Below are 27,753 nucleotides of genomic sequence, written 5' to 3'. Positions count from 1 at the left end.
TCCGCTTATTTTATTATGTGCTTCTGTTAATCCAAAAAAACTATGAGATCATTAAGCATTCAAAATAAATTACATAAACATTCAACAATTGAGGAATAAAATTGTGGCCAATGGTAAAAGTTATCCATTAACAATTAGAAACAAAGACTGAGTTCCCTTAATTCAAATACCGTACCAATAAATGCCAAGCATGTATTTTATGTATATTACTGTAGATATTTAAACATTTTTTTCCAGTGTACACAAATCACATTCAATAACTTACCCATACAAGTCTCACATCGACTTCAACTACTGGAGCTAAAAGGTCCAGTACCTTCACATTGTCTTTAATTACATTCTAAGAGTCAGACAGATGTGTGCGAAAAGGACAGAGCATGTTTAAGGGAAGGTTACAGCTAGTGGGACATCACTCGTACACTGAATCTGCGGTTAGTGTCAGTGGTGATGTTTGCATCAACACTATTATTACAGTAAGGCAATGTTTTTTAATGTTATAGTCTGAAGAACCAGTTCCTTTGAATAGACCCTGTTCCATCTTCACTGATCAAATTAGAGTATAAACTATGCAAAAAAAAGGGAATGTATGTAATCTGAATGTGGAACATGGAGATGCCACTGAACCTACAGAGAAAACAAAGCATCCCACCAGAAGGTTTACAGCAGTTCCCCAAAACATCACAATATCCAAAAAGTGACACTTGCAAACATATTATCCAGAACAGATTGAGCAGAGGTAAACATGGAGAGATATGACCTGGTAAGACACAACTCCACATTAAAATGGAACTCCAGTGTTTTCCTTTTCTTTTTATACAATACAACATTTCCAGTGGTTGTGTGCCTTTTCTATATTTTCCACTTATATGCCTCCAGTGCAATTTTCCCGGGGGAGCAAAAGCTGAAAAAGAAGGCTTGATTTTTAAAATGAGCCCTAATTCTCGGTGGAGTCTAAGAACTCTTCCTCAGTGATGATCTCCAGCCTCTTCAGGACTGCATCTGTGCTGGCTGCTGGGTAAACTGCTACTGGGAGCTGGGATGAAGGGTAACTTAATAGCAAGGATTTATCCAGGCGAGGGCCCTGGAAGGAAACACAAAGCGTGCAGAGGAAGGGCGCCAGTTGGGTTATGGATGTCAGGGAGCGTTGTGTCAGGAGCGGGAATTCCAAGCAGTCTGTGGATGACTCCTCACTCAACCCATTTAGTGCCTGGGATAGAATGAAATGATATCATCAGTATGGGAAATGGTCATATTATGTTTGTGCCTGATCACCCACACAAGGTGTTAATGTGTGTCTACCTACCCCATATCTTAGCTGTATTTTTTCCAGTACTCTGGCCACATGAGGCTTGCTTTCCTGCTCTCCTTCCAGAAGAGCATTCTCTGGGCCACTGTAGCGATCTACATCCACCTCAGGGACAAATGCCCAGCGATACCTGCACATACACACCCCACCCCGATACATTGCTTGTCAAAGATTCTAGAGGTTGGCGTTCAGAGAAAGTACGCAAAATAAATGAAACACATTTAAGTAGGACACTCAAGCAAGATATTCCAGTGTTGTGATTCTTACATCTGAAAAAGCGGCATCCTTCCTGGAGGAAAAGCCAGGGAAGTATCTAGAAACTTGCAGGCCGACAGATACATATTCAACTCTGGCTGGGAGAAATGCACCGGACCGTTCCTTTCAAGTGCTCCACGCACCACTTTGGCCAGCCTAGGTTGTAAGCAGGAAAATATACATGATCGAATTGTTATTGAAAAAGTTGTGACACAAAATAATGAAGTGGATTTGTGTTCGTCATAAAAGATAGAGTTTTCATGAACAAACTCACTTTGAAACTTCTTTATCTGCCTGCAGGGTTTTCTCTAGCCTTACAAACGTGCGGATCTGGAGAAAAAAGGGGTAGAAAAGTATTTAACTGTTTACTACAGCCTAAGGAACCAAACATTGGCAATTTGACGCTCCTTTTCTGAAAGTGGTACTTCACAAGGTCTAACCTGCCACACTGAAGACCACTAGTTGAGCATACAGGCTTTGCTCATTATTTTGAATCAGGCCATGTCTACAAATTGAACTATTCATGAACAACATAGTTGTTTGAGAAAGTGCTTGAATTGGGGCATTATTCACTGTTACAGAGAAGGGGTTCTGCTGACCTTGCTCAATATCATTTTAAACAGCGGTCCATTGCCAAATACATATTATTTTGGGGGTCCTGGACATGAAAGTATTTGAGAACCACTGGTATACACATTCGTTTAGTACTAGATGTGACAAATCTGTAGCCTAAGAGTGTTATAACTTATGTTAGCCTTTCAATATTGGGAGTGAGTACGCATGCACGCGCAGACAAAAAGTAATCTGGACCGATGGCCAAGGAGATGCTCTAGTCTACATCCAGAATGTCATTGTGAATATAAGGGCATACCAGTTCAGTAACCATGATAGGCCAGAGGGAGGTGAGGTGCTGAGGTGAGATACGCAGCAGCAGGACACGGAACATCAGGAAAATCTGAGCTGACACCGCAGGAGTCTGGCTGGTACGCAAGGCCTCAGTCAGACGCTCTGGGGAGAAAGTCCATTTGAAATATACAGTATGTCTTATTTAACCGGTTCAATCTGAAACTGCATTCACATACCTTGGATGAGGGGAAGATAGAGATGATACTGGTCTAGTTCTCCGCTGAACATGGCAAAAGCCTGGCGCTTCAGCAGCATGGGCCTCTGTTCTGCACTAGCAAACAGTTTCAGGGAGCTGCTCTGCATGCCTAGAAGGCACACAAGACAAAAATATAATAGCAAACACATATTCAAGCATATCCCTGGATTTGACATTTGAATCGGAGATGGATCTATACTATTGACTTATTGGCTTCAATTCTGCTCCATCATAGTTTTGCACTTCCTTCTATTTCTATGTAAGCAGGGGTGTAGTGGAGGGAGGTTGGGGGAGTGGGTGAGCAGATCCACTGAGGACAACTGCCCCACACATGCACGTGCACGTTTATGTGATTGTGTGGGGCTAGGGTTAGGGCTTTTGATAAAAAATAAGCATGCATGCTACCAAACAACCAAACAACAATTGCACAAAACAATCACACTCAGACTTGTGGTATTAATTAAGTTATGTAATTAGTTAAGAATGTGGAGTGTGGAGTAATTGGGTTTGTAATATCAGGTTGGAATAATGATTGTAATGTAATAACTAAATGATAATAACTACAAGGTAAGGTCACATATGTGTGTGACCTTACCTATGGTGACTCATTATTGTTTACCAGTTTAACATTGGGAAACATGGCAGTTATAGAGAAATACCATTGAAAAGACAAGTAAAAACCTCAAACATGGGAATGTATGCCAGTAACTACTAACTAGCCTGGGCAGGCAGTTACAATGCATGTTATGATGTAGTATGACTTTATGAAGGTTTTTGGGTGAAATCTTAATTATTATGATATGATTTTATGGTGTTGTGTTTTATAACAACTTTATTATGCTTTTACTTAATCATGATTTTTATTATGAGACGTTGGTTAAGGAAAATAGTGGCAAATGAAGATAATTGTAAAGTATTATAACAAATTAACAATAGGAGTAATGAGGATGTGGGCATACTGATGCTAGGAAAAGGCAAATCTAGCAAAGTTTAAAGCAATGCAATTGTACCAAGAGTCGATCATTAATGGCTGAACCCATTTCTTCAAGTCATACAGTATGTACCGATAGAATATTGCAGGTGGCTGGAGGTACAGTTAGTTAGTGGGATCATATGACTAGTGGTAGCTATGTCTGTAAGAATAAATCTATCTATAAATTTCAGAAACCTGTGTGTACATTTTCTTCTACTGAATAGGCTACCCATTTCTGGAGGCCGTACTTACTCATGAGGTCTTTGAACATGGTCTTCTCATGGGTCAGAAGGTGGTCAATGATAGATCTCCAGCTATAGAGTCAAACACCGGCCATTCGATTAATTCATTCAGTTTATTATGTAACACAAAAACCTATTCTATATTTGTTGTGTTAAAAGAAAGCACACATATGTCCTTACTGGGGTGTGCAGGAAGCATCCATGATGAAAAAGAGTGGATCCATAAAGAGTTCAAATGCCTCTTTCTTCCAGGCTCTTTTGGTGTAAGCGTACCCGCTCAGGTTGCTCAGGAGCCGAGCACCTGCTCCAAAACTGGGCATGTTGTAGGCACTAAAAGATAGGAATGAAAAGCCATTGGGGAAAATAATAATTTGCACTTTGACTTACAATGAGACAAGTATAGAGTTGAGAGTCATGTTGTGGCCAGTGTTTGACCTGCTGTGTAATCAATGAAAAGCAAGCAGGCAAAGCTACAATGCCTAAATGTTATGTCCGTTGTCCCTCTCTAGAAGGAGAAAGGTAATTGCAATGATGTCAGAACTACAATAATGTCCTAGCCTGGGTAAACCCCTCCCCCCTCGCCAGATTTGCCAGAATGAAATGTTGTCCAGCAGGGGGAGTGGGTTTACCCAGGCTAATAATGTCCTACTTCAAATAACTTTAACAATCTACCTGGCACCTGGGTAGAAGTGGGGAAATCACTTCCAATCACTGCAGATGTGCCAGTTATATTGTGTTATTGTAGATTGTTTTTTTTTTAATCAATGATAACGTTTTATTCCATTTTGTGTCCATTTATTAATTATGAATGGTAACTGGTGAGCAGGTCTTTGTTGAAAAATAAACGCCTTTAGAGGGATAAAGACCATGCCGCAAATCACCCTGTCTGGGTTTAGTCTGTGAAGAGTTGCGGTAGAATTATATTATAATATTGTTATTATTGTTGCATACTGTATATCTAACCCACACTCTATCTTGATATGACACGATAATGTTGTGGCTCATAGGAGCCAAGCTGACCCCACGAGGCCTGGCTGATAGCTATTATTTTGGTACATCCTGTGTTGTTATGGTTCAGTATGTCCTTGTACAATCTAGACTCTAGAGTATAACAATAGGCTGATCCTTGTGTTCGTCACCACCGACCTGATTGTTATTGCACTTCCCTCTCCATGATATTGTGTATATTAAACTAAATCATATCCATCAAAGTCATACGATTTGTCACACACATTACCGGAGTGAAATTTGTTCTCCGCATTTGACCCATCTCTTGGAGCAGTGAGCCGCAGCCAAGGAGCGGTGAGCTGCAGCCGTGCCACGCTCGGGAATCATTTGATTAGTTGATTTGACCCCCCAAACCAGCCCTTTGATGCTGAGTGCCAAGCAGGGTCCCATTTTTTTGGTCTTTGGTATGACCTGGCCGGGGATCGAACCCCGACCTCCCAGTTTCAGGGCGGACACTCTAACCACAAGGCCACTGTCTATGGTCACATAGAATATTGTCTACGGCTCCTCTTGCCTCAACAATTACCGGTCGATCAAGAATTTCACGACACCTGCTTAACATTATAGTGGAGCAAATGTATTACTGATTATTGAGTGGTGGCTCATGAGCAGTGCATCGACACGCATTCCAGTATATGTCAATATGCATCCATTCCAACAGCTTTATAAAAGCACTTGGAAGATGCCAGATTTAACTTGTGGTAGGTCAGGGAACCTGAAGTAATGCTTACCTGTGGTTCTTCAGGTAAGGGAAAACATAATACATGAGCCGAGAGATGAGAGGAACCGCTCTCTCCTTTTCATCACTGCGATACACCATGTCCAGTAGCGGGGCCAGAATCTACAAAAATATAAAGCACATTAAATTCACTTGCACAAAATGCTGAATGCCTCACAAAATGCTAGCGTGAGGGCCTACCCTCACACACTAAATATAATTCAATATACAGACATATAATTCAATATACAGACAAACAGAAACAGAAAAAAATCACAGTGCTCTCTTGTCATCATACATCATCACATTCCGGCATCACAACTGGCGTTCTCACTTTTCTGTTCTCGCCTTTTATCCTCAAATCTGTGCGCTACACACAGACACAGACAGCTGGCTATTGACCCTATGCAGACCACGGTCATCTTGCCAGCAAGGTGCTGACTAGATGCAACTTCCCATTGACACAGCCCATTCATCCAAACAGAACAGTCCTATACGATTGTATTAAACAACGTCAAACTCACAGCTTTCTAACGGCAAAGTCTTTGTTTCATAAAAATCCACTGTAGACATGTTATGAGCTATTTCCTGTCAAGACACACGCGCGGTGTATCTTACCTCAGCCAAGAGTGCCAGGGCCTGCACGCTGTAAACAGAGGGGGCAGAAGAGGAAACCATGGTGCTGCCCAGAGCCACTGATTCTACAGAAGACACAGGAACAGATAGAATCGATTGTGGTGGTACAACTGTGGAATAACGACCTGTACTACACTACACTAATATGTCTGTGTGCAGTAACATAAAATATTGTGCTGTAAGCAGTAGTCTTAATGCATACATACTGTAAGTAAGTATGAGTGAGTGTCTGTATCTGTTTCTGTCTTCATTGGTGTATGTTGTGTTTGACATCCATAGTTACCATATAGTTCACCTTCGGCCTCTGCCTCATCAGGCTCTTCCGTCTCAGGGCACACCTGTGATTGAACTTTGACCTCCAGGTTGCGGCTGAGCCAGCTGGTCTGCTCCAGAGACGATCCAGCCACGCCCCCCACTGCTTCCAGGATGCGCTGAGTCACTTCCTGCATGGTCATTGCCAATATCGTTATCATAAACAATCATTTCAGAAATACTGCTGGAGGAAGTACAATACCACAAAATAATTAGCACTACCACAATGCAATTCTGTAAAAGTACTAAACTACTAAAGTAGCAAATCTAAATATATTTACAATAGTAAAATGTGTGGTCTTTCCTGCCTTTATTTGATAGTACAGTGGAGATTATCAGGAAACAAGGAGAGAGCCCAGGAGTAACAGGCAGCAGGGGTCCACCCTGCGTGGGAATCGAACCCAGGCCCGGGACTGCACCAGAGCCTGTGGGCCCTATTTTGCTTGTCTTAAGTACCAGGTCTTATGAGTTAACTTGAGACCCGGAGGCGTGCGTGGTCAATGCTATTTGGCTGTTTTGAGTTTTGACAGCATTGACCACGGCTGCAGGTCTTAAGTCATAAGACCTGGCTGGTACTCATTTAGGGGATAGTAAAAAGAAGAAAGAAATCTGCCTGTTTTGCCATTGGATCAAGCTGAAGAGGTGGATGCAGTCTTTTCCATAATCCAAGACTCCAAAATGACTATCCCCAAATCCCTCATATTCTTTTATGAGTTTGCCGTCCTTATTTTAGTCTTCTTACTGCTTTTGTTATTGTATAGTGCATTGTGATGCATTTATTTTGTTTTATGAAAGTGCTATGTAAATAAAGGTAAACCAGGGTTTTATCAGGGTGCATCATACCTGCAGATCTCTAGTGTCCTTCTTATTGTTGTCCAGGTTAGGGAGCCGGTTAACCACGTTGTTGAGAATTCTGTGAGACAGAAGCCAATACATAATAATAATACATTAATTACTGTAGGTGTTAGTATTTATTTTCTCTCTCTCCTTTGTATTGGTCTGACCATTAAAAAGGACAAACATTTACTAGGAGCAGTACAGGTTTAACATGCCGTTTATGGTTCATAGCACTGTGCAAAGTCAAGTGTAGCGTGCACTGTGTAAGAGTAAATAATATAAAGTAAAACAGACCCCAGCAGTAAGAAGAACCCCGGAGGGGCCAGGTTAAGCTGGATAGACTCGCGCAGCAGGCTGAGAAGAGGAACAATGTTCTCCTGCAGTGCCTGAGTGGAGATACTGCGTACAGAAAGGCAAAGTGATCAGATACAGTTTGCACATTAACGTGTGCACATTTTGAGTCACATTATTTAGTTGACTGTGGCTAGAAATGGGGATCTGAGTGGTAGATTTGTATGTACCTCTGGATGTAGGCGTAGCTGAACTGTAACATGGGGATGTCTACCAGGGTGGACTTCTGGTTGATATCATGGACGCAAGAAAGAAAGAAAAAGGGTACAACATTAAGTGATATGAATCAGCTCATATTAAGAGAAGTACCGGTAGTGTGAGTTATTAAAGAGTATAAGACTGAGTTTGTGTCCGTTTTTACCTGGTCGCCCTTGATCTGATGTGGTTTCTTCACCACCTCCTTGACTAAGTGTAGTATGTTGTCTGTATGCAGGGTGTTCAGTGATTTGACCAGATCCACTATGGTCAGGCGGGACTCACTGGCCACAGGCAAAATCTGAGAAGAGAGAGACATACATGCAAGCATGTAACCAACGCATCGCTTAATGCAAAGGGTTCCCAAACTTCATCTGCTTGAAACCCAAGAGAGAACTTTTGTGTCTTCCCAGTACCCAAACTTACAAAAATACATTATGAATTCTTATGAACGTATTCCTTATTTATTTATTTTTGAAAATAACCAAACCACAAGCTCACAATGCGAGTAGAGTGCTTACCTCTTTTTTGTGCCTCCTCTTATTTTTCCTGCTGTTCCACACCGCTCCCACTGAGGCCATCAGTTGAACCCCATACTGACCTGTTAGAGGGATTAGGAACTCCAGGATTCGCTGCCGTAGTATCTACACAACACAATCATGGGTGTTAGAATGGCTCTTAACCCATTCTGACCTGAGATCAGATTCATACGAGGTTTCCACGGGACACACACTGGTCTGATTAACCCATTCTGACCTGAGATCAGATTCTAAAAATGTCAGTCGTTCTTCGAATTTTTCAAAAATAGCAGACCTACAAGCTCGTATCGCGCCACTCGGTGGCGCGATATGAGCTTGTAGATCTGCTATTTTTCAATAGCTAAAGCATAACATGATGCCAACACCAAAATGGGTGCCCGGTCAGAATGGGTTAAAACAGACTGCTGTGATCTCTCTCCTGCAGGGTTCTAACGCTTAAATGTATGCTCCATTATATGACGGTGTCTGTGAAAAAAGCAGACCTACATGCTCACAACGCAGCATGGATGTGACACGCTATGAGCCAAGAAAGATTTTCTGTCCAATTCTTTTATGAGTTCCTTTATCCTGAACACACATATGTGCGAGCACACGCGCGCGCGCACACACACACACACACACACACACACACACCTTCGTGCTTCGGAAGTAGACAGAGGTAGAGGTGTGCCTGATGTAGTGGGTGGAGTCAGAGCTCCTTTTCAGAGAGTCTTCTTTCCTGACCACGCCCCATAACAGTGCCATGCTACTGAGCATGTGTGGCAGCTCCTCGATCACGGCGTTGCGTGCGTTACGTACATCTGCAGCATCACCGGCAACCAGGGACTGACGCAGCGAGAGGAAGAAAACCAGAATAAAACATTTAAAGTTCACAGCTAAATCAATATTCTTTTGTATTGTGTGATCCGGTGTGTGTGTGTGTGTGTGTGTGTGTGTGTGTGTGTGTGTGTGTGTGTGTGTGTGTGTGTGTGTGTGTGTGTGTGTTTATTGATGCTTGTCCTCACCTTCTTATTGTCCAGTAGACAGTGGTGTGTGATGGTAGTCAGGCCTTCAAGTAGGGTGAGAGGGTAATCAGGGGCAATGTTTTCTTTCCTGCCACCCAGACTGGTCAGAACACAGAAACATGAACATTAAACACACCGAAACTTCAACTTCTAGAGAGCATGCACAAGTAAAAAACAGGCAAAAGGCTAGATAAATATACTGTAAGTTGATTAGCTCAAAGCTCAATTGTTAACCCTGCAAGTCCCCTGCAAAACGTGGAATAAGCTTTTTGTGTTTTATCCTTTTGACAGATCTTGTAATAATATTTAAAGGCATGTCTAAAGGCATGATTTGTTGGGAGTGAGTGAGTGCATATATTATGTTGCATGCTATTGGTTGGGAGTGAGTGAGTGAGTGAGTGCATATATTATGTTGCATGCTATTGGTTGGGAGTGAGAGAGTGCATATAGTATGTTGCATGCTATTGGTTGGGAGTGAGAGAGTGCATATAGTATGTTGCATGCTATTGGTGTACCTCTGATTGGTTTTGCCTCCGTCGTGCTCATACAGCTTCACCTGCTCGTCTAAGTTCCGACAGATCTGAGCGATGAGGGGAGCCACAATAATGCCCAGCGAGCGGCCCAGGTAGGGCAGAGTGGAGCACAGCAGCGCCACCCAGTGGGGGTGCATGGTGTAGCCGTACTGTGGCTGCAGTGCTCTGGCTGCTGCGGACACAAACATGCCCTGGGCTGTGATGGGATGGCTCTGGACATACTGGGCGGCCTTAATGGACTGCTGGAAGAGAACGGCGGTCTGCCACTCCCTGGTGAGGGGCGTGCTGGCTGTGGGGGACTTGCGGAGCTCTTCCTGGTGTCCTGGTGTCCCTGCTGTCCCCGTGGCAGAGACGGCCCCACCAGGCCACACGTGGTGCTCCAGCACTATGAGGGCCCGGAGGAGTTTGAGCAGCTCTATCTGTAAGTTGTACTGATCCTGTCCGCCTCCAGAACCCAGGTTCACCAGGCTCTCCTCGGACAGCCCACCCAGGTCCTCCAGAAGCTCCGCGCCCCTTGGGCCCCCCTTGTCCACCCCCCGCTGGGTGACATACATGGACGCGGAGAGGGTTAGCAGCGCAAACTGCTGCACTTTGCAGCCAGAGAGAAGCTTTCGGATGGGCTCCAGACTGGACGCGTCACCTTCCTGCGCCCTCGCCACGCAGCCCAGCTGGTCCACGAGCCGGGTCAGCACCTCCACGCTCTTCACCTGCACGTCCCTGTTGCCCTGCAGGTCATGTGGACCCAGGCTCAGGTAGGAAGGGTAGTGTGACCGCAGGATCCGCAGGCACACGCACACGAGCAAGTCAATGAGCAGGGACGGGGTCGCGGAGGGGGTGGAGGCGGGCGAGAGCAGAGGGCCGTAGAAGCCCATACCATCCTGGGCCTGTTGGTGGCGCTGCAAGAGGTTGGAGACCAGGTTGAGATGGGCGGCAGAGCTGGTGTCCAGAGAGGTGAAGGACAAGGCGCCCACTAACTGGCGCTGGGCGCTGCTCTTCAGCAGACTGTCCAGCAGGGCCAGGCCTTGGAGCAGGTGGCGCCAGCCGCCAACCGCAGGGTACAGCAGCACATGGCGGAACAGAGAGTCAATGGCCTCCCTCTTCTCCCGCTCCTGTTTCAACAGGCGAGACCGGGCCATGGACTCCAGCTCAAGGTCGTCTTCATCCTCGCTTGTTAACGAATCGGATGCCTGCGTGTGCTCGGACTCCACCCTCTGCAGGCCGTTGGCCACGCCTCCTCCCTCAGTGCTGTCGTGGTATTGGACGGAACCCGAGCTGGAGTTCTCCGTGGACAGCTGGGCGACGCTGCTGTCAGCTGACTCTGTGTGTTCACTCTCTCCGTCCTCCTCCTCCTCCTTTTCTTCTTCCACCGCGTCCTCCTCTTCGGTCTCTTCACTCTCGCTTCTGGACGCCGCTACAGTGTCCAGAGCTCGGGGGATCTCCGGGCTGCTCTCTAATTGTGTCCACAGGCCTTCCCGGTCCACAATGCTCATGTAAGTCACAGTGAAGTCCTCTGGTGCGACGGCATCCACAGAACCTTTATTTGAGCTTCGACTTCTGCTACTCAGAATCTTCAGATTACCTTCAGTGGAAAGAAAATGTTTCTATAATAAGACTTATAGCCTAAGAGATAAGACAATACATGCTTATTTATTAACATACAACACACACACACACACACACACACACACACAACACACACACAACACACACACACACACACACACACACACACACACACACACACACACCTACCAGCAGTGAGGTTCTGCTTGATGCTCTGAATGGAGCAGCGCTGGGTGGAAGGATGAAGCAGTAGTATTAGGATGGGCTCCAGGATGCGAACCACATCATTGAGGGACAGAGCCCTGCCCAGCCAGCACTGAGCTGCAGCGCTCATCGAGGTGTCTGGGCCATTCAGACTATCCAACACAACGCAAAGGCACCTGAGACCCACGTTCACACAAACAGATTGAGATACCAAATTAGCTCTTGGACATTACATGAAAAAAAAACAAAAAAAGGTAGAATTCTAACACACTTTGGCCCCACGTTCTTTCTGCCTACCTCATTTTGAACCAAATTAATTGGTTCCCTAAAAGGAACCAAAAAATACTTCTTCTTGCCTTGAAGTGGGAACCGAAGTGGCCATGTCACTATTCAGGTTGGAAGATGTAGATGTGATATAAAACCATCATAATAAAGACAGAACGGAACCAGTTCTAGTCTAGAATCAAAGTTCTTTTGGGAAATTGGGGGCCAGTGTTTTGTGTTCCCTTGTTTCTTAAACAGGGAATGTGATATGAATGACAATCTTCAGGTAGATGGATTTATGGTTCTCAAATGCGGAAGTAGAGCGTTCTTCCGGGTGCTTCAAAACGCAGATAGGTAAGGCAGGGACCGAGGCTAATCATTTAGTATATTATACTGTCTATCTGTTCACAACCTTTTCTGGATCAGGGCCTACTTGAAAGCCGTCATGGCGGCCCACTGATCCGACCAATAAATCAATTGTGTTCCGTCTTAGATCAATGGAACCAACGGGATCAGGAACTTCAAGTTCCTAGTCATTGTATTTTGATTATTTTGATTATTACTTTTATTTATATTTATATTAATGTATATATATATATATATATTATCATTCAGATCATAGTCTTTTGTGGAGACTCCCCACTTCCATTTTCGTCTTTACAGTCACACAAATGTATTTAGAAATCATCTAAGCAAATATAGCTTGTTGCTTAGCAGAAATGGATTTTTTTTATTTTTATGTAAAGCTTTCTTACTCGGATTTCGGGAGGTGTAGTTCCACTCTATATAGCATTCGGAGATTGTGCAATAGTTGTCTAGCTACATGAGACTACATAATATGTAACATAGTTACATAGTGATTACATTAGCACAAGTTAACCAGCCAGACCCTACTTAAACATACACAGTAAAATCCTCAGTGTTCATTTATCCATTTGTAAGGATGCATTTGCCTTTTTAACACGGCACACACATTGCTGCACTTTCAGAGAACTACGAGGATTTTATTGTGTAGCTGGAGGAAATTAAACGAGCAAAGGATGTCTCCCTGCGTCTCTCACTTCCCTACTAGTATTTCAACTGTATGCCGTACTAACCGGTCAAAGGAGCGGTTGTGGGACATGGTCCTGTTGGTCTGAATCTCCCGGGTCAGATGCCACAGAATTGAAAAGCGGTGGAGCGCCTCCAGCCTCCCAGCCTGGAGCAGACAAACAAGACATAACAGAACGTCCACATCCCTCAGGGTTGTTTGCACATCACATCACATCACATGAGGTACAGCGCACATAGTGAAATACTCAAAAGCAGGTGGGAGATAGGTTGTGTGTGTGTGTGTGTGTGTGTGTGTGTGTGTGTGTGTGTGTGTGTGTGTGTGTGTGTGTGTGTGTGTGTGTGTGCGTGTGTGTGTGTGTGTGTGTGTGTGTGTGTGTGTGTGTGTGTGTGAGCGTATGTGCGAGCGTGTGTGTGTCTGTATACCTTGTCTTTGCGCAGTAAGGCCTGACAGATGATGTCTTCACAGATGGTTGCTGAGGGAGCCAAACAGTGAAGTCTGTAGAAGAGTTCCACACAGGAGATGTGCTGTTCCCTCCTCTCTGTGTCCAACTGGCTCCACAGCACCTGGGACATCCGCTGAGATTGAAGATTGAAGATTTAAAATGTAAGTCTTTGCTCTGAACTAGCCATCATTTAAAAATTAGTTTAAAATAATAATGTTGATAGAAAAAATAATATAATAATAATGATAATGTAATAAAACATTTGAAAATTTGCGAGAGACAACAGTCTGGCCACGTGAGACTACATATAATGTAACATAATGTAATCATGGTGGACTGTGAAAATATTGCAAGTGGGCCCCCAAATCATTGGCAAAAGACTAGGATCTGATAATGATAATAATAGACAGCATAATAAAATGACCACATTATGTCTCAACCAGTGCGACCAGTGAGGCAGCAGTGTTCTGACCTGGTAGAAGTCTGTGTCCTCCTCTATGGCGCTGAGCATCGCAGGGTAAATGGGTGGCACGGTGACCATCTGGAGTCTACCACTCAGGGGATTGGTGTCAGACATCTGGTATCGCATGTGTTTGTCCTCGATCACCAGGGCCAGGGACTGGGAGTGGTTGATGAGCTCCAACAGGGAGGCCACCGCGGTGTGCTGTATCACGTAGTCTCGGGACAGGCAGCACAGAGTCATCAAAGAACTCAGCCACACTGGCAAGCTGCCCACATCACTACCTGTAGGGAAGAAATAGTAAAAAACAAGAATGACTCTCAGTCATAACTGCCAGGTGCAACAAGCTCTGTTTTGTTATGGTTGTCCTCTAGCTACAGTTAGCTCATAACATTAGCTACTGTTGCCACTCACTCCACGTTGCGGAGTTCAGAGTATGGGTTTTTATGCCGTACAGGATATCATTGGCTTAGGAGGCAGACGTGACTAGGTCGCTAATAAGGTCGCTAGGAGGCAGCCAATCATTACTAGGTCGTCACTAAAGTCGCCACTAATGTCGTCTTTATGGTCATCAGTAGTGGTGGGTGTAGATGTCCTTGTGTCATTTAAGAAAGTGCACAATAGGTGGCATGAGCCTGTGCACTGACCTGTGTTACCGAACATGTCCGCGTAGAGAGCCAAGCTCTCGTCTTCACTCAAGTACACTGGGAAGGTGGTGCACTCTAGCAGCAGGTGGCAGGTAGCAGAGAAGGCCTGTCGACAGGCCTCGGAGATCTCCGCCCTGCCGCGGGGCATGTAACCTGCCCCCCAGTCCAGCACCGTTGCACGACAACGCTCCTTCTTCTGCTCCATGGCAATCTCTACGAGGTGGGCATCAGGGTCGGGGTGGAGCTTCGCCTTGTTAGGGGTGAATAATCCAGCCAGTTTGTCTTTTATCTCCCTACCCCCCATGGCTGTGAACGAGGGCTTCCCATCCAGAAGGTCGGCCTGCGGCTCATCCTCATCAGGCCTGGTGTCCTCCACCTGAACCAGCAGGTATCTGAGATGCAGGGCGGAAAATGTGAAAACGTAACTAAACAGCCCATTTACGGTAACTTCAAGTTATTGATGTTGATTTATTTGTCTTTATATTTAATTATATTTATTATCAACAGTAACCTACTTGCAACAAAACCTTTCATTGTTCGGTCTGTGTATACATGAATGTTATGCCTACCGGTATATTGAACTGGTTTTATTTGCTTCACCTTGTATTAATGAAGGCCAGGATGTCCTGCAGGTAGTGGGCCATGGTGTCCACACTGCCTCCCTTCCTCCACATGGCCTCGCCCTCCCTGGTGGGCGCCATTCCCTCGGGCTCCGGTCCCACCGCTGGAAGGAGGTGCTGCGCGGACGGTGAGGCACTGATGCCCAATCCGCTGTCTTCTGATCGGAGCGATGGGAACTCTGCACCGTCCACAGGCTCTGCCTCTTGTCTCCCATCACCGTTCATCTCTCCATTTTCATAGCCACCATTTACCTGGCTGACATCACCGCCGTCTCCCTCTCCCTTCTTCTCCTCAGCCTGGATAGAACACAAAAAAGAATACCTTGATCTAACAAGCAGCTGTTACCAAGCTGTTTGTACAAGCCACTTAACCGTTCAGCCAATCTGTGTGTAATGTATAGATATATTTTGAATTTGACATGTTTTCATTTCCAGTTTTTCTCCTTGCACTCCCTCTCTCTGCCTCCCCTCTCCCCTTTCTTGCCGAAAACAATGAAAATGAATTAGGGTTAGTAACTCAAATTAGAGTTAGTACTGTACATCCTAACTGCATGTAATCTCTATGCAAACCGCTTATTCTTTGTTTGGTTAATGTTCTGTTGATCGCTTAAATATTATTAGATTAAAAACTCTACAGTTAACTATAGAATATGGCCTGATCCAAGTAGACTTCATACAGCTGTTGCTGAAATGGATCCTTTAACCCAGTAAAATGAGTAACATGCAGTTTAAACACTTGAGCCCCATAGATTTGCCTGAATAGCTGTTCAACATGCTCGCGATGCTACGAATTGAGAGCTTGTACAGCAGATCTGCTGTTTTCGAACAATTTTGACAAATCTTCTCTTTTGAGGGTCCCTAGCACAAATTATTTTCAAATGGCGTCCAAGGCCAAATACATATCAATTAGGGGGGCCTTGCCATAAAACATGTTTGAGTTTGAGAATCACTGCTCTAACCTGATCTTGTAAGTCTGTCTCCTCTTGAGCCTCGGCTTCCATGTCTTTGCCGAGCGATCCTGCCTCCACATCGATGTAAGACACGGGCATCTGGATCTTACTCAGCACTTTGAAGCATGCACGCAGTCCCTGTGTGAGCTCAGCCAGGTCCAGAGTGTACATGTGGGCGCACAGGCCCCGTAGCATGCATCCCAGCATCTCAGGGAGGTACTGGGACTGGATGTCCGCATGGAGCTCCTGTTGATGAAGACACAGATCAGTCACATGCAGTTACACACAGAAATGTGGAACGATAACCAGAAACATGGGAACTGAATACACCCCATGACATCGTGTTGGCTCAATCCGTGGATGTTTTTAAAAACGTTAAAAGCATACGTACCTGTATAGTATTGCCTTTTGTGCTAATAAATGTATTATTCATTTTTATATTTTATTAATCAGAAATCGTTTATTGGCAATGTACACCGTGTATACAAACAACATTTAACAATTTAGCACAATCAAAATAGAAAATAAGAAAAATTACATAACTGAGCGATCTGCAGGTTTTGGTGTACAGGCCTGGTGAAGTAATCTTTGCACTCACTGTAGTGCATTTGTCGAATGTTTACATAATGGTGCACTGCATATTGCATGTTGTGCATGCATACCAGAGGAATAATGTCCATCAGGAATATGATGAGCGTGGAGATCTCGGTGACAGAGGGAGCAGGGTGGCTGCGGTCCTGGTGAGGAGGCGTGGGTGGATCAGCCGAGCCACTGCGGAGCAAGGCCACAAGAACAGCAAAGGTATTGTCAGAGTTGACCTGTAATAATAGGCTATATGCACACAGAATAACTCTTCCTACTTCTGGGCCCCTTCCCTACGTCCTTCACAGGTGTTACCGATGATATTCATTGAGGCTCTTTTCCATTTTGTGTAGAGTGGTTCTCAAACTTTTAATTTCAAGGACCCCCATAACTCTGAGAGTGTACAAATGGAACCAAATTAACCCTTAAGGGGTCCAGTTTTATCTATTAGAGCCTCCCCTCACTGGAACAGTCTCCCTACAGAAGTAAGAGAGACATTTTACCTTAAGAGGTGGCTAATCATGAGTAATTATCAGCTCTATTTATCACTGGTGTCACTTCTCACATCACTCTGCAGTTGTTCTGTGACAGTCCCCTGAACCATGTTTATTTGTCCTTGTATTGTATTGTATGCGTTTTTGTATGGATAGTTTTATCATCATTTGTAAGAGCATGCTCAGGGACTACAGATGGAAATTTGCTTCTGGCTAACCCTGGCCCATTTACATCATGGATGATGAGCATTGTCCCTGTCAAATAAATAAACAATCACTGATCGGTAACGCCTTGTGAAGGAAGTAGGGAAGGGGCCCGAATTCTTTCCAAAATGGCGTTGTGTGCACTGTGCATAGAGACCATTGTTTTGTGTAACAGAACTAAAATGTGTTCTGGTGGCAGCTGGCCACAGCGACTCACCTGAGAGAGTTGCAGTAGCGTCGTGTCATGTAGTCCCACAGGTACTCACTGTTCATGGAGCTCACCAGCATGTTTACCGTCTTTATGATCTCCGACGCATTCTTATTCTGCTTTATCTTACTGCTCAAGACAACATAAGACAAATTGCATCCTTTAGTATTCTTTAAACAAACGTCAAAAGCCCAACTAAACTTTTTGCAAAGTACAATCAGATACCGGTGGTCTGGCATATTTAGACCCACTGCTTAATTATTCGCTGTATACTAGACTAGACAGTACTGACAAGAAACGATTTATGAAAATCAAACATCTATTAATTATTAAGCAATCAATTGTGTTCGACCAACATTGATTGAAGTCTAAAAATCACACCTATGTGAAGTGAGGGGCACTCTTATCATTGTACATCATCATGACGTAAAATAGCCACTATGCCTATTTGCTCAGACACTATCACGTAAAATTCCCCATTCATTGTCAATGGGAATTTAATGTTCGTGTAAGACAAAAATAGACACTACGCCGATTTGCTCAGATATTATGACGTAAAATTACCCATTCATTGTCAATGGGAATTTAATGTTTGTGTAAGACGAAAATCTACACAAATAGCTGAATATATGAGGGGCTAGTTAGTGCCCATCCAAAATAAAGCCATTAATGTGTCTAAAGGCCTATTCATACAGCCATTAATGTGTCTAAAGGCCTATTCATACAACAGTTTTAGATAAGGTGACCACATAAAACTACAACATGACGTCACGCTGCGGTGGTAAGAGACTCACCGCTCACCCAAACACATCTCACTGTTTTTAGTAACAGTCGTTTCGGTAATCACCTTATCACCTAAAACTGGAGTATGAATAGGCCTTAAGTTTGAGCACAACATATGGCCAAAGCTATGACTAGTCTATGGCATGTATTAATGGCAGTATGGCCCTTCCCGCATGTACCAATCCCCCCCACACACCTAGCCAGATGGTTTCCGCTGAGCCCAGCACTACTGATCAGGTCTTTTCCCAGCATCTCTCGGCAGTAGTTGTAGAACGCTCTCACCACTTCCAGCAGCACACTGCCCAGAACCACGGGGCCTAAAGGAGAAATATGATAGCAACATGAACCACGGGGCCTAAGGAGAAATATCACAGCAACATGGCTGTGTGAACAGATCACAAAGCATCCGGAAACAAACGAAACTAAAAAAAGAGTAGTTGACAATAAATAACAAGGCCTGAGCCTTGAAATGCAGGATGACTTGCTTTATTGGACAACAACAGTGTGCAGTCCCTTCTTTTGAAGGTTATTTTTTGTATTATTTTGTACGTTTTCTTGCACTGACCCGCACCTCCCACGTCGGGGTCTAGATGTTCACACAATATAGCCGTAACACAGTGTCGTAGAAATGTAGATGTAAACATTTAATAATACCCCTTTATAAAAGAGTCTCTCCTCTTTGTCATTTCCTCTGAGATTATCTCATCTGTCACACCGCTGTGGCCCTGTTTTGTTTCACTCTTGTTACTGTCCAATTTGTTGAACTGGCTCAAGTCTTGAGGCTATGTTGGGGGTTGGCTGTTGTGGGAGTGAAAGCTATAAAGCCTGTGACCCTATGTGACTCTGGGAGTCAGACTGGGGTTTCCATGCATGAACAGGTCTCATGTAAGTCTTGTCTCCTTACTCGAGTAAAATCCTTATACTTCCAAACTCTGAATTGCCTCATTATTATTAATTGTCCTTTACTCCTTTTGAGCATTTGTCCTATACAGACTGCCTAAACAACAGTCAGAAAACACTAAAAACTGTCTATTTTATTGTATTATTGTTATTTGTTAATAAAGCCAGATTCAACAAAAGATTAACAAAAATAGCAATGCTGCAACACATGAGCTTACTATCTTTGGTGCGTGACACGATACGCCACACTACGTTCACACAATATAAAGGAAATAGAATGAGAAACAGCGTAGTTGAGAACATATTAAACCTCGTTTAGCTCATTACCTATCTCTGGCTTATCCAGCAGGCTGATAATAATGCGGAAGGGCCTGAGGTAACTGATCACATTCTCTGGGTCAGCCTCCACATCTTTCATCTTCAAGATGTTGATCAAAGCCTGAGGACACACCGCACGAGAGAGAGAGAGAGAGAGAGAGAGAGTTGCATAAGAACGCCCACACAATGTACACATAGACAGAAACAGGTAGAACACACACACACACACACACACACACACACACACACACACACACACACACACACACACACACACACACACACACACACACACACACACACACACACACACACACACACACACACACACACACACACACGTGAACTGTAACTGTACATTTATATTTTAGGAAAGAAAGATCTTATATTTATGTGTACATTGGAAATTGTGTGTATGTGTGTGTTACCTGCACAAGTAGATCTCTGGAGTATGTTTTGAAATAGAAGGTCATGTGTTCCTCTTTAGTGTTGGAGAGACTCGAGTGTGGAGCCACCATGTCGCCCTTTGTATCCATGCCTAAATGCAAAAAAAGTCAGACACGTTTCATGTTCTATTTGTGTTTTACTTTTTTCATGAATTAATTCCCTATTTTACAGTGTCACTCATAAGCAGCGAAGATTGCCGTTCTATAAGTTCAACAACACGGCGCGCATTGAGCTTATATAAAGTGCGCTCCAAAATACTGGCTGTACAGTAATTATAATGACTTCTGCGATGCAATTAAATGACAACACAGCAATTAACAGGGTCGCTATGATGACATATCCAGACCGCTCACAGTGTGTTGGTGCTGCACCAGCTCTGTGCTCAATCTAGTGTTTAGCACGTTTTACCACTCGTGTGTTGCCAACTTCAGAACATTCCACCACATCGTTTACGGGAATGAGCTCTACCTAGGAGCCAGGCGTAGAGCCGTCTGTTGAGGGACATGTCTCGGCGAAGCAGCGTGAGGGAAGCTGCAGAGACCACGCTGACCATGTCCTCATCGCTCATCGATATTCTGGCCACCTTTGGGTTCTGGGACAACAACAGGATTCCAGAATTGGAGATGGTGAGTTACAAAGACACAGAGAGTAGAGTGAGAATCTGAAAAAGGTTGGATCGTCTCTGTGTGTGTGTGTGTGTGTGTGTGTGTGTGTGTGTGTGTGTGTGTGTGTGTGTGTGTGTGTGTGTGTGTGTGTGTGTGTGTGTGTGTGTGTGTGTGTGCGTGCGTGCGACCGTGCGTGCGTGCATGCGTGTACACTTACCTCACACGTAGCAAAGGCAAAGAAGTACAGGAGGATCTCCAATGTGTTTCTTTGGACCAAGACATTAGTGTCCTGCAGACACAGACAGACCGATTTCACCTGTGGAAAGATGGAGACAAACTGAGGTGAGAGACCTGACCGAGGACACTCTGATTTTAACACATTTTTTTGGCGCTGCCTCGTCTGATCTCTCTTTGGAACGTTAATATTGCAAACAGAACATTGCCGCTCTGATCAAAACCATGACGAGGTAATCCAGGCTGACGGCGTGGCGCAGGTTCGAGTCGCGAGCCCGCCGCATGTCTTCCCAACCCTTTTTTGTCACATTACTGTACCCTATCAAATAAAGGCAAAAAAGCCATAAAAAAAGAAACATGGAGAAAGAGAGACATAGATTCATATATAATAGACAGTTTTGTCGGTGGTAAGCGACTCACCGCTCACCCAAACACATCATGCGCAAAGCATGTCAGAGAGCGCTGCACCAGGCGTTGCCTAGCAACGGCTCTGTCAAAAGATTTATTTTAGCGATCCGGTTTCCTATCATAAAAAATACTTTAAGACATCCCCAGACGTCATGGGCCTCCTACGGGTGTAATTCTAAAGACGTCTGGCCTGGGGCACAAGACCTGTTAAAACTCCTGTGTGGTTTTTTTAGAGCTCGCACACAGAGAGACAAGCACACATACACAGTGTCATACAGATACAGATAGATACTCACCACAAGTTGGTGGTCATAACCCAGCATCTGTGCTTGCTGGTGCGGGAGCGCCATATGGTCAAAGTGTGTGACAATGAAGAGAGAGGCAGGCAACCGGACCAGGGGGCTGACCAGCATGCTGCCCCACAGGGCACCATAGAACACCTGCTGGCCCATCAGCATAGACAGCTTCAGCAACAAGGCATCAGTCCTGAGTTGGGAGGAGAACGCACCAAAGGGTGAGAAGTTGAAACAAGGTATAATCCAAATATTTAATCCACCTGGCTGTCTGGTAGCATATCAACTGTTTTGGTTCTCTGTTGGGTGACAGATTAAGAGTTAAAATTGTGTGTGTGCGCGCGTGCATGCATGTGTGCGTGCGTGCGAACCAACAACACAAACATTTACATAACAAAATGAATGTCATACATGGCAGAATATACAGTAATAGGAGTCTGCCATCAAATCAGACAGACAGACAGACAGACAGACAGACAGACAGACAGACAGACAGACAGACAGGCAGGCAGGCAGACAGACAGACAGACAGACAGACAGACAGACAGACAGACAGACAGACAGACAGACAGACAGACAGACAGACAGACAGACAGACAGACAGACAGACAGACAGACAGACAGACAGACAGACAGACAGACAGACAGACAGAAATGAGAGAAATGAGAGAAAGAGAGAAAGAGAGAAAGAGAGAAAGAGAGAAAGAGAGAAAGATAGAAAGAGAGAGGGAGAGAATGTACCTGTCATAGAACTCCTGGCCCTCCTCCAGTCCTGGCAGTAGTCCTGTTATGAAAGCCTGGAGGCTGGGCAGTAAGGCCTTCTGAATAGGGAGGTAGTAACGCTCGTACAACGTCAATAATACAGGCTTCACGGCCATCGCTGCATGGCCCAGCAATGGGAACAACCCTGAGCTAAAAGGAGGAAATGAAACACACACAACATATTGTTGTAATCAGTCCTTGTATACAGAGACACTGGTGCACAGACACGTCACTAGCCAGTAGCCACACAATGAAATCCCCAGTTAATTTACCTCTGAGAGTGTAAACATCATGGACCCTATTAGACCCATATCCCAGAGTAAAATTACTGCACAGACTCAGTCTCGGATATGTTCCCTCTCTTCTCACCTGTAAATGAACAGATCCTTGGCCAGCCATTTTGTCCCGATGATTTTGAAAATGATTTCATAGGTTTCCAAGGCCTTGAGGTGCACCCCGCTGGGCAGGGCTGGGTGCAAGCACTGGGCCAAACGCTTCCCTATGATCAGCCTCTTGGGCAGGAGGGAGTAGCGAAGGTTACTCTGCAGTGCCTGATATGCAGAGATAGGGAGAGGAATGGGGAGAGAGAGGACAGAAAGAGAGAGAGGGACAGATAGACAGAGAGGAAGGGAGGGAGAAGGAGAGAGAGAGATGAAGAGGGAAAGAGAGACGCAGAGAAATAATTAAAGAAATAGTAACTTTACAATGCCAGCCATTACAGTAAAATCCTCCATTGGAATAAGAAAACACACACACACACACACACACACACACACACACACACACATACACACGACTAAAATGCTATATTATTGACTTATAACTACTCTGGAAATCTACATCAGAATCTCCAAAAAGAAACTAGAGCACACAGTTGTCTGACTAATGTTTCAATGTTTCATTATCTCTTCCTCACATTCTTCATTGTAAGCCATCATTCTTTACAAATCCACACATATGTGATGTGACACTCCAAAACAAACTCTGTGAACATAAAGGTAAACGTATTGTCCAAAGTCCATTCTGACCACTGAACTGCTGTTGAGGGAGAGAATGTACTACAAGGTGGCATACTGTATGAAGTAACAACTACCCTATGCTTTTAGAGAACTTGAGCTAATACGTCAACATATAAAGGTCCTTTCAGACGGGCAGTGATTAATCAACGACAGGTCTGCTCCAGTTCTGCTCAAGAGAGGCGTGACAACACAAGCGTCAAAAATAAATAAAAGCTGAACAGCATCCAGGTCTTCGTACAGAAATAAATGCAGGTTTCATTGTAAATGGACTATAGGCACGTTAAATTGCTGTCCGTTTGAAAGGACCTTAACTTTGATGTTGAAATACTGTATGTCTATCCACAGTCCACACCTCTAAAGTGTTCAACTCAGTGTTCAACTCAGAATGTACAAATTTGGGTATTCTTTTTACACACTCAGCATTACATTTGCACAGGATTTTACTGTGTCATGATAATAAATATACACGAACTTCATTCAAAACAAAATAGATTGTTCAACATAATGAGACAATTCATAGGGAATGTCAGTAACACATAAACAGAACAAAATAATTAATCATGAAACAATAATGTTTTGTTTGACAAAGCCTTCATTGAGTTACAAACCCCAAAAAAGGAAAGATTTCATGAATCATCACATTTGTACTTAAAGCTTGTCTAATTAATCCTTGAAATAAATTGTTTGTAGTCATGAAACATTGGTTTCAATTTGTTGAACTGTTGCAGAATGTTTTGCTTTTGGTACTGTTTTGCTCCTTGGTTGAGCTGCAAGTTGCAACAGTCGTTCTCACAATTGTAAATATGCATTGAAATGATTGCATTTCAGCACTTTCATTCAAGTTTAATGACTTAATAATCCACCTGAAGAATGTCACGAGGAGCTGAAGGTTATGAACTATACCTTGTTGAGCTTGCCCAGGGAGGAGATGAGATCGGCCCACTCAGTGGAGGACTCAAAGTTTCGCAACGCCTTTTCGATGACTGCCCCGTAACTACGGTAACGATAGTCATTCTGCAGCTCTAGCTCCTCAGGATCCATGATGCATCAGTCTCGTCCCAGCATGCTCTAATAATACGTCTGGGGAGGAGCAGGTGAGGCAAAGATCCTGGTTGAGAGAATGGGACAAACGTGAGGAGGGGTTTTTATCAAAGTATCGTCAAGTATCAATTCGCCACCACTGTCTATGTCTGTTGCCTGTTGCATCTGAGGGATGTTTGTGGAAAACAAAATTAGCCAATTTGTACTGTTCACTGACACAAACCCATGGCCAATGGGGACAAAGTTCTCATTCATGGGCCGGGTCAGCCAGGTCTCGTCTGGCTGACCGGTCTCTCATTCAGAGGAAGGAGGAGTCCTTCAAACACACACAAATAGTAGAGCACACTGCATGCACTGCCATAAGGAAAAAACAATCTGTGACTAAGCTAGGATAACACAAACAAGGATTGTTGCATCCTGCATGCAAAACAGGGAGATGCCTTGGGGTTGATGCAAGAACTAAAATCGGACCGACATTAGACTTTATTGTCCCACAAGGGGATATTCCTTAATTGGCACTGTACAGGTATGTGTCACTACTAGGACTGCAACTACTGATTCATTCCTTTGCAATTATTCTATCGATTCCTTTTTTAATTGAATAATCGAAAAAGGCAACAAATAAAAATACAATAAAAATATTTAAAATCAATTAAATCAATTAGCCTGGTGATTAACCACTTAAGCTATGTTATTCTTTGTAATACAGCAGACATGTACAAAACTAGCAATAACAGCTGAAGTTATGTATTTTGAACTTGTATAGATATGCTATTTTCTGTTTTTGATATTTAAAAAAACAACAATTCAAAATGTACCTGCAAAAGTAAATACATTTTTGATAAACTTTTGCACCTGTTTTGCTGTCATACAATAAAACATACAACAACAACAACACAGTGACAGCAATACAAAACAGTAATTACAACAGAAAATATCAGACAGCAGTGCACAGCACACACTCAGACCTGTTTAGTGAGGCTGTAGTAGGCCAACTATAAGGTATCAGGCTTTTCCCAACATAAAGCTCTTTTGCGCCTCAATGTTCTGTACCATCACCTGGAGCGGGGCATTAGGCTAAAGGTGGTGATTAATGTGCATGAGTAATGTTTCACTAGGCTAAAATGCCTAATGGAGACCATTACTAGTATGTACTGTATCTTTCTGAATGCAGTTCGTAATCCAAGTGAAAAACTGTATAGTGAGTATAGAGTTGGAGATTTGAACAATATCCTCCAACTTTTAATGCACGTGGCAGAGGCTGTGATCTGTGGATGAACAGAGAGGATTAGAGCACCAGAACTCTAATCGTTACAGTCATACAGACAGCCTGGACATCTGGACTATAGCTGAGCTGAGAGAGGCTTTGTCATCAACCCTTAAAACCCGTGCTAAGAGAAAGGCTCTGCCTGGGAAAGGGGAGTACATACAGTAAATGGCATATGGGAGAGAGAGACATTGAATATAACATTGAATATATTGCAATCAGGCATGATGTACAGTTAACTATTGATGATTTACAGAGCCTGGAAATGTTACCTAGTAAGGATTGTGATGACACATGGAGCAAAAAAAGAAAACGTTGAGATTATCAATGCAAATCAAACTGTGGTCTAAACAAATGAAGTAGGACAAGAACTAAGAAGAAAGATAAACACTTTCACCTCCTGCTAATGTCAACATGGTTGATACAGATAATGTATGTATGTGTGTGTGTGTGTGTGTGTGTGTGTGTGTGTGTGTGTGTGTGTGTGTGTGTGTGTGTGTGTGTGTGTGTGTGTGTGTGTGTGTGTGTGTGTGTGAGATAAGAGAGAGAGAGAGAGAGAGAGAGAGAGAGAGAGAGACAGACACAGAATATAAATAACATAAAGTTAAACAAATAAAGTTGTTGTGGTACCGTATTTGTACTAATCTAAGTAACAAAAATATTTTTTCTCATTTGGTTGTTTTGTTGATGTGGTGGGGAGCAATGTCTAACATTATGTCAGTACAACATGTCCCATATGGTGATTGCAATGTGAAGACATCATATGCCATTGTCTTCGCATTGCCATATGGGACATGTTGTACTGTTCACATCATTTTCATACTCATCATCAAATCTTTCAGTGACTGAGTGAACCCTCGTGCCCTGTGGACAGGGTCACTGCTATGCTGGAAGCAATAACTCCCATCAGGACCGAAATGTCATCACAGGATAAATGTGAAAAAGGCCCTCACTCACAACATAAGAGACAAGCATTCAGAATCAGGCCTGTACCATTGTCTCGGTGTGCAAAACATGCACCTGCCAACTAGTGAATATTGTGAGGGATGACTCATCTGACCATTTCCCTTTTTTTACACTCATGTTTTTGCTCTACTGAACTTAAAATGTGAATTAAGCTTCGGCATGTGCCATAACACCCTAATATCACTCACTTGGATCTTTCTCTTTTGATCCACAATCGAGGTCAACTGTTCATGATCAGAATTCTTTACATGCCACAATACATACAGTAACATAAAGATAATGTCTTAATGTATCATCAGTACACCTGTTATAAGCATCTGTATTCATTGTGTTTTTCTAGACTCAATTATTCAAGGTTTCCCTATTAAACTTGTCACCCGCCTCTGTGGTATACAGTACAGTAATTTTAAACTACATCACTGAAGACTGCCAAATCATGACACTGTATCTTGGCTTTGGCCTCCATGAGTAGCCTGCAATCCAGGGCTTTATTATGTGCCAGTACCAGTAAGTAGTATAGCGCACATACTGTACAGGAGAAAATCTATGTCGACCTCAGTTTATGCCAGTATTTATTGACCACCACAGCAAGTGCACTATGTACATGGCTAAACACAAATAACACTTCACCATATTGAAACATGCGTTGCATTATAGTGGACACACTCGCGGTATTCTGATAGCTCGATCACCATTCAAATGGTATATGAGTAAATTTGTAATTTCTATGAATGATGAAACAAATCTACGCATCAAAAATCACAATTCCTGCGGACAAAGTATAATGGCGTGGTGGTCAACAACAGTTTAGCTATAGATGATGCATCATCAACATGACTCACCGAAGGCGAGCACTTCAGTCAGAACTGTCAGATAATCCCATTCAAATATCCGATGGTCATTTATTATGGACAAAGTTGCATAAAAACGAGCAACCAACTCGTTATTCGTCAGGTGAAGAACAGCTGTACATCCTCGGTATGTATCCGAGAGACAGTCATAATAGC

At 43.7% G+C, this 27,753-nt stretch overlaps 1 protein-coding gene across 1 annotated transcript; it reads right to left on the bottom strand.

Annotated features, from left to right (window-relative positions):
• dop1b (DOP1 leucine zipper like protein B) lies at positions 1 to 27,753 on the bottom strand. Its single transcript, XM_080786414.1, has 38 exons — positions 27,589 to 27,753; positions 24,376 to 24,580; positions 22,823 to 23,004; positions 22,433 to 22,603; positions 21,695 to 21,884; positions 20,974 to 21,072; positions 20,620 to 20,743; positions 20,133 to 20,242; positions 19,714 to 19,825; positions 18,683 to 18,803; positions 17,713 to 17,832; positions 16,878 to 16,986; positions 16,225 to 16,461; positions 15,246 to 15,562; positions 14,646 to 15,037; positions 14,011 to 14,282; positions 13,519 to 13,671; positions 13,140 to 13,240; positions 11,764 to 11,954; positions 9,994 to 11,590; positions 9,479 to 9,578; positions 9,108 to 9,299; positions 8,457 to 8,579; positions 8,102 to 8,236; positions 7,911 to 7,966; positions 7,684 to 7,788; positions 7,396 to 7,465; positions 6,524 to 6,683; positions 6,223 to 6,305; positions 5,618 to 5,727; positions 4,059 to 4,208; positions 3,889 to 3,950; positions 2,644 to 2,772; positions 2,433 to 2,569; positions 1,836 to 1,891; positions 1,574 to 1,717; positions 1,304 to 1,436; positions 1 to 1,207 (listed from the first exon to the last, which is right to left on the bottom strand). Exons 2-38 carry the CDS (start codon positions 24,511 to 24,513, stop codon positions 935 to 937), a joined length of 6,954 nt encoding a protein of 2,317 aa, XP_080642540.1. The 5' UTR covers positions 24,514 to 24,580; positions 27,589 to 27,753; the 3' UTR covers positions 1 to 934.

Source organism: Protomyctophum bolini (assembly GCF_963924005.1).
Source record: "Protomyctophum bolini genome assembly, chromosome: 16".
Taxonomy (NCBI): domain Eukaryota; kingdom Metazoa; phylum Chordata; class Actinopteri; order Myctophiformes; family Myctophidae; genus Protomyctophum; species Protomyctophum bolini.
The sequence above is the reverse complement of the archived record's forward strand: the minus strand, read 5'-3'. Positions and strand labels throughout refer to the sequence as shown.

Excerpts from the sequence above, each read along its gene's own strand:
- dop1b (XM_080786414.1), bottom strand. The coding sequence starts at position 24,513 with ATGGATCCTGAGGAGCTAGAGCTGCAGAATGACTATCGTTACCGTAGT. Across the intron at positions 20,243-20,619 it reads GCTCTACGCCTGGCTCCTAG|GCATGGATACAAAGGGCGAC; the intron begins GTAGAGCTCATT and ends TTTTGCATTTAG. Across the intron at positions 6,306-6,523 it reads GGCCGAAGGTGAACTATATG|AATCAGTGGCTCTGGGCAGC; the intron begins GTAACTATGGAT and ends TGTCTTCTGTAG.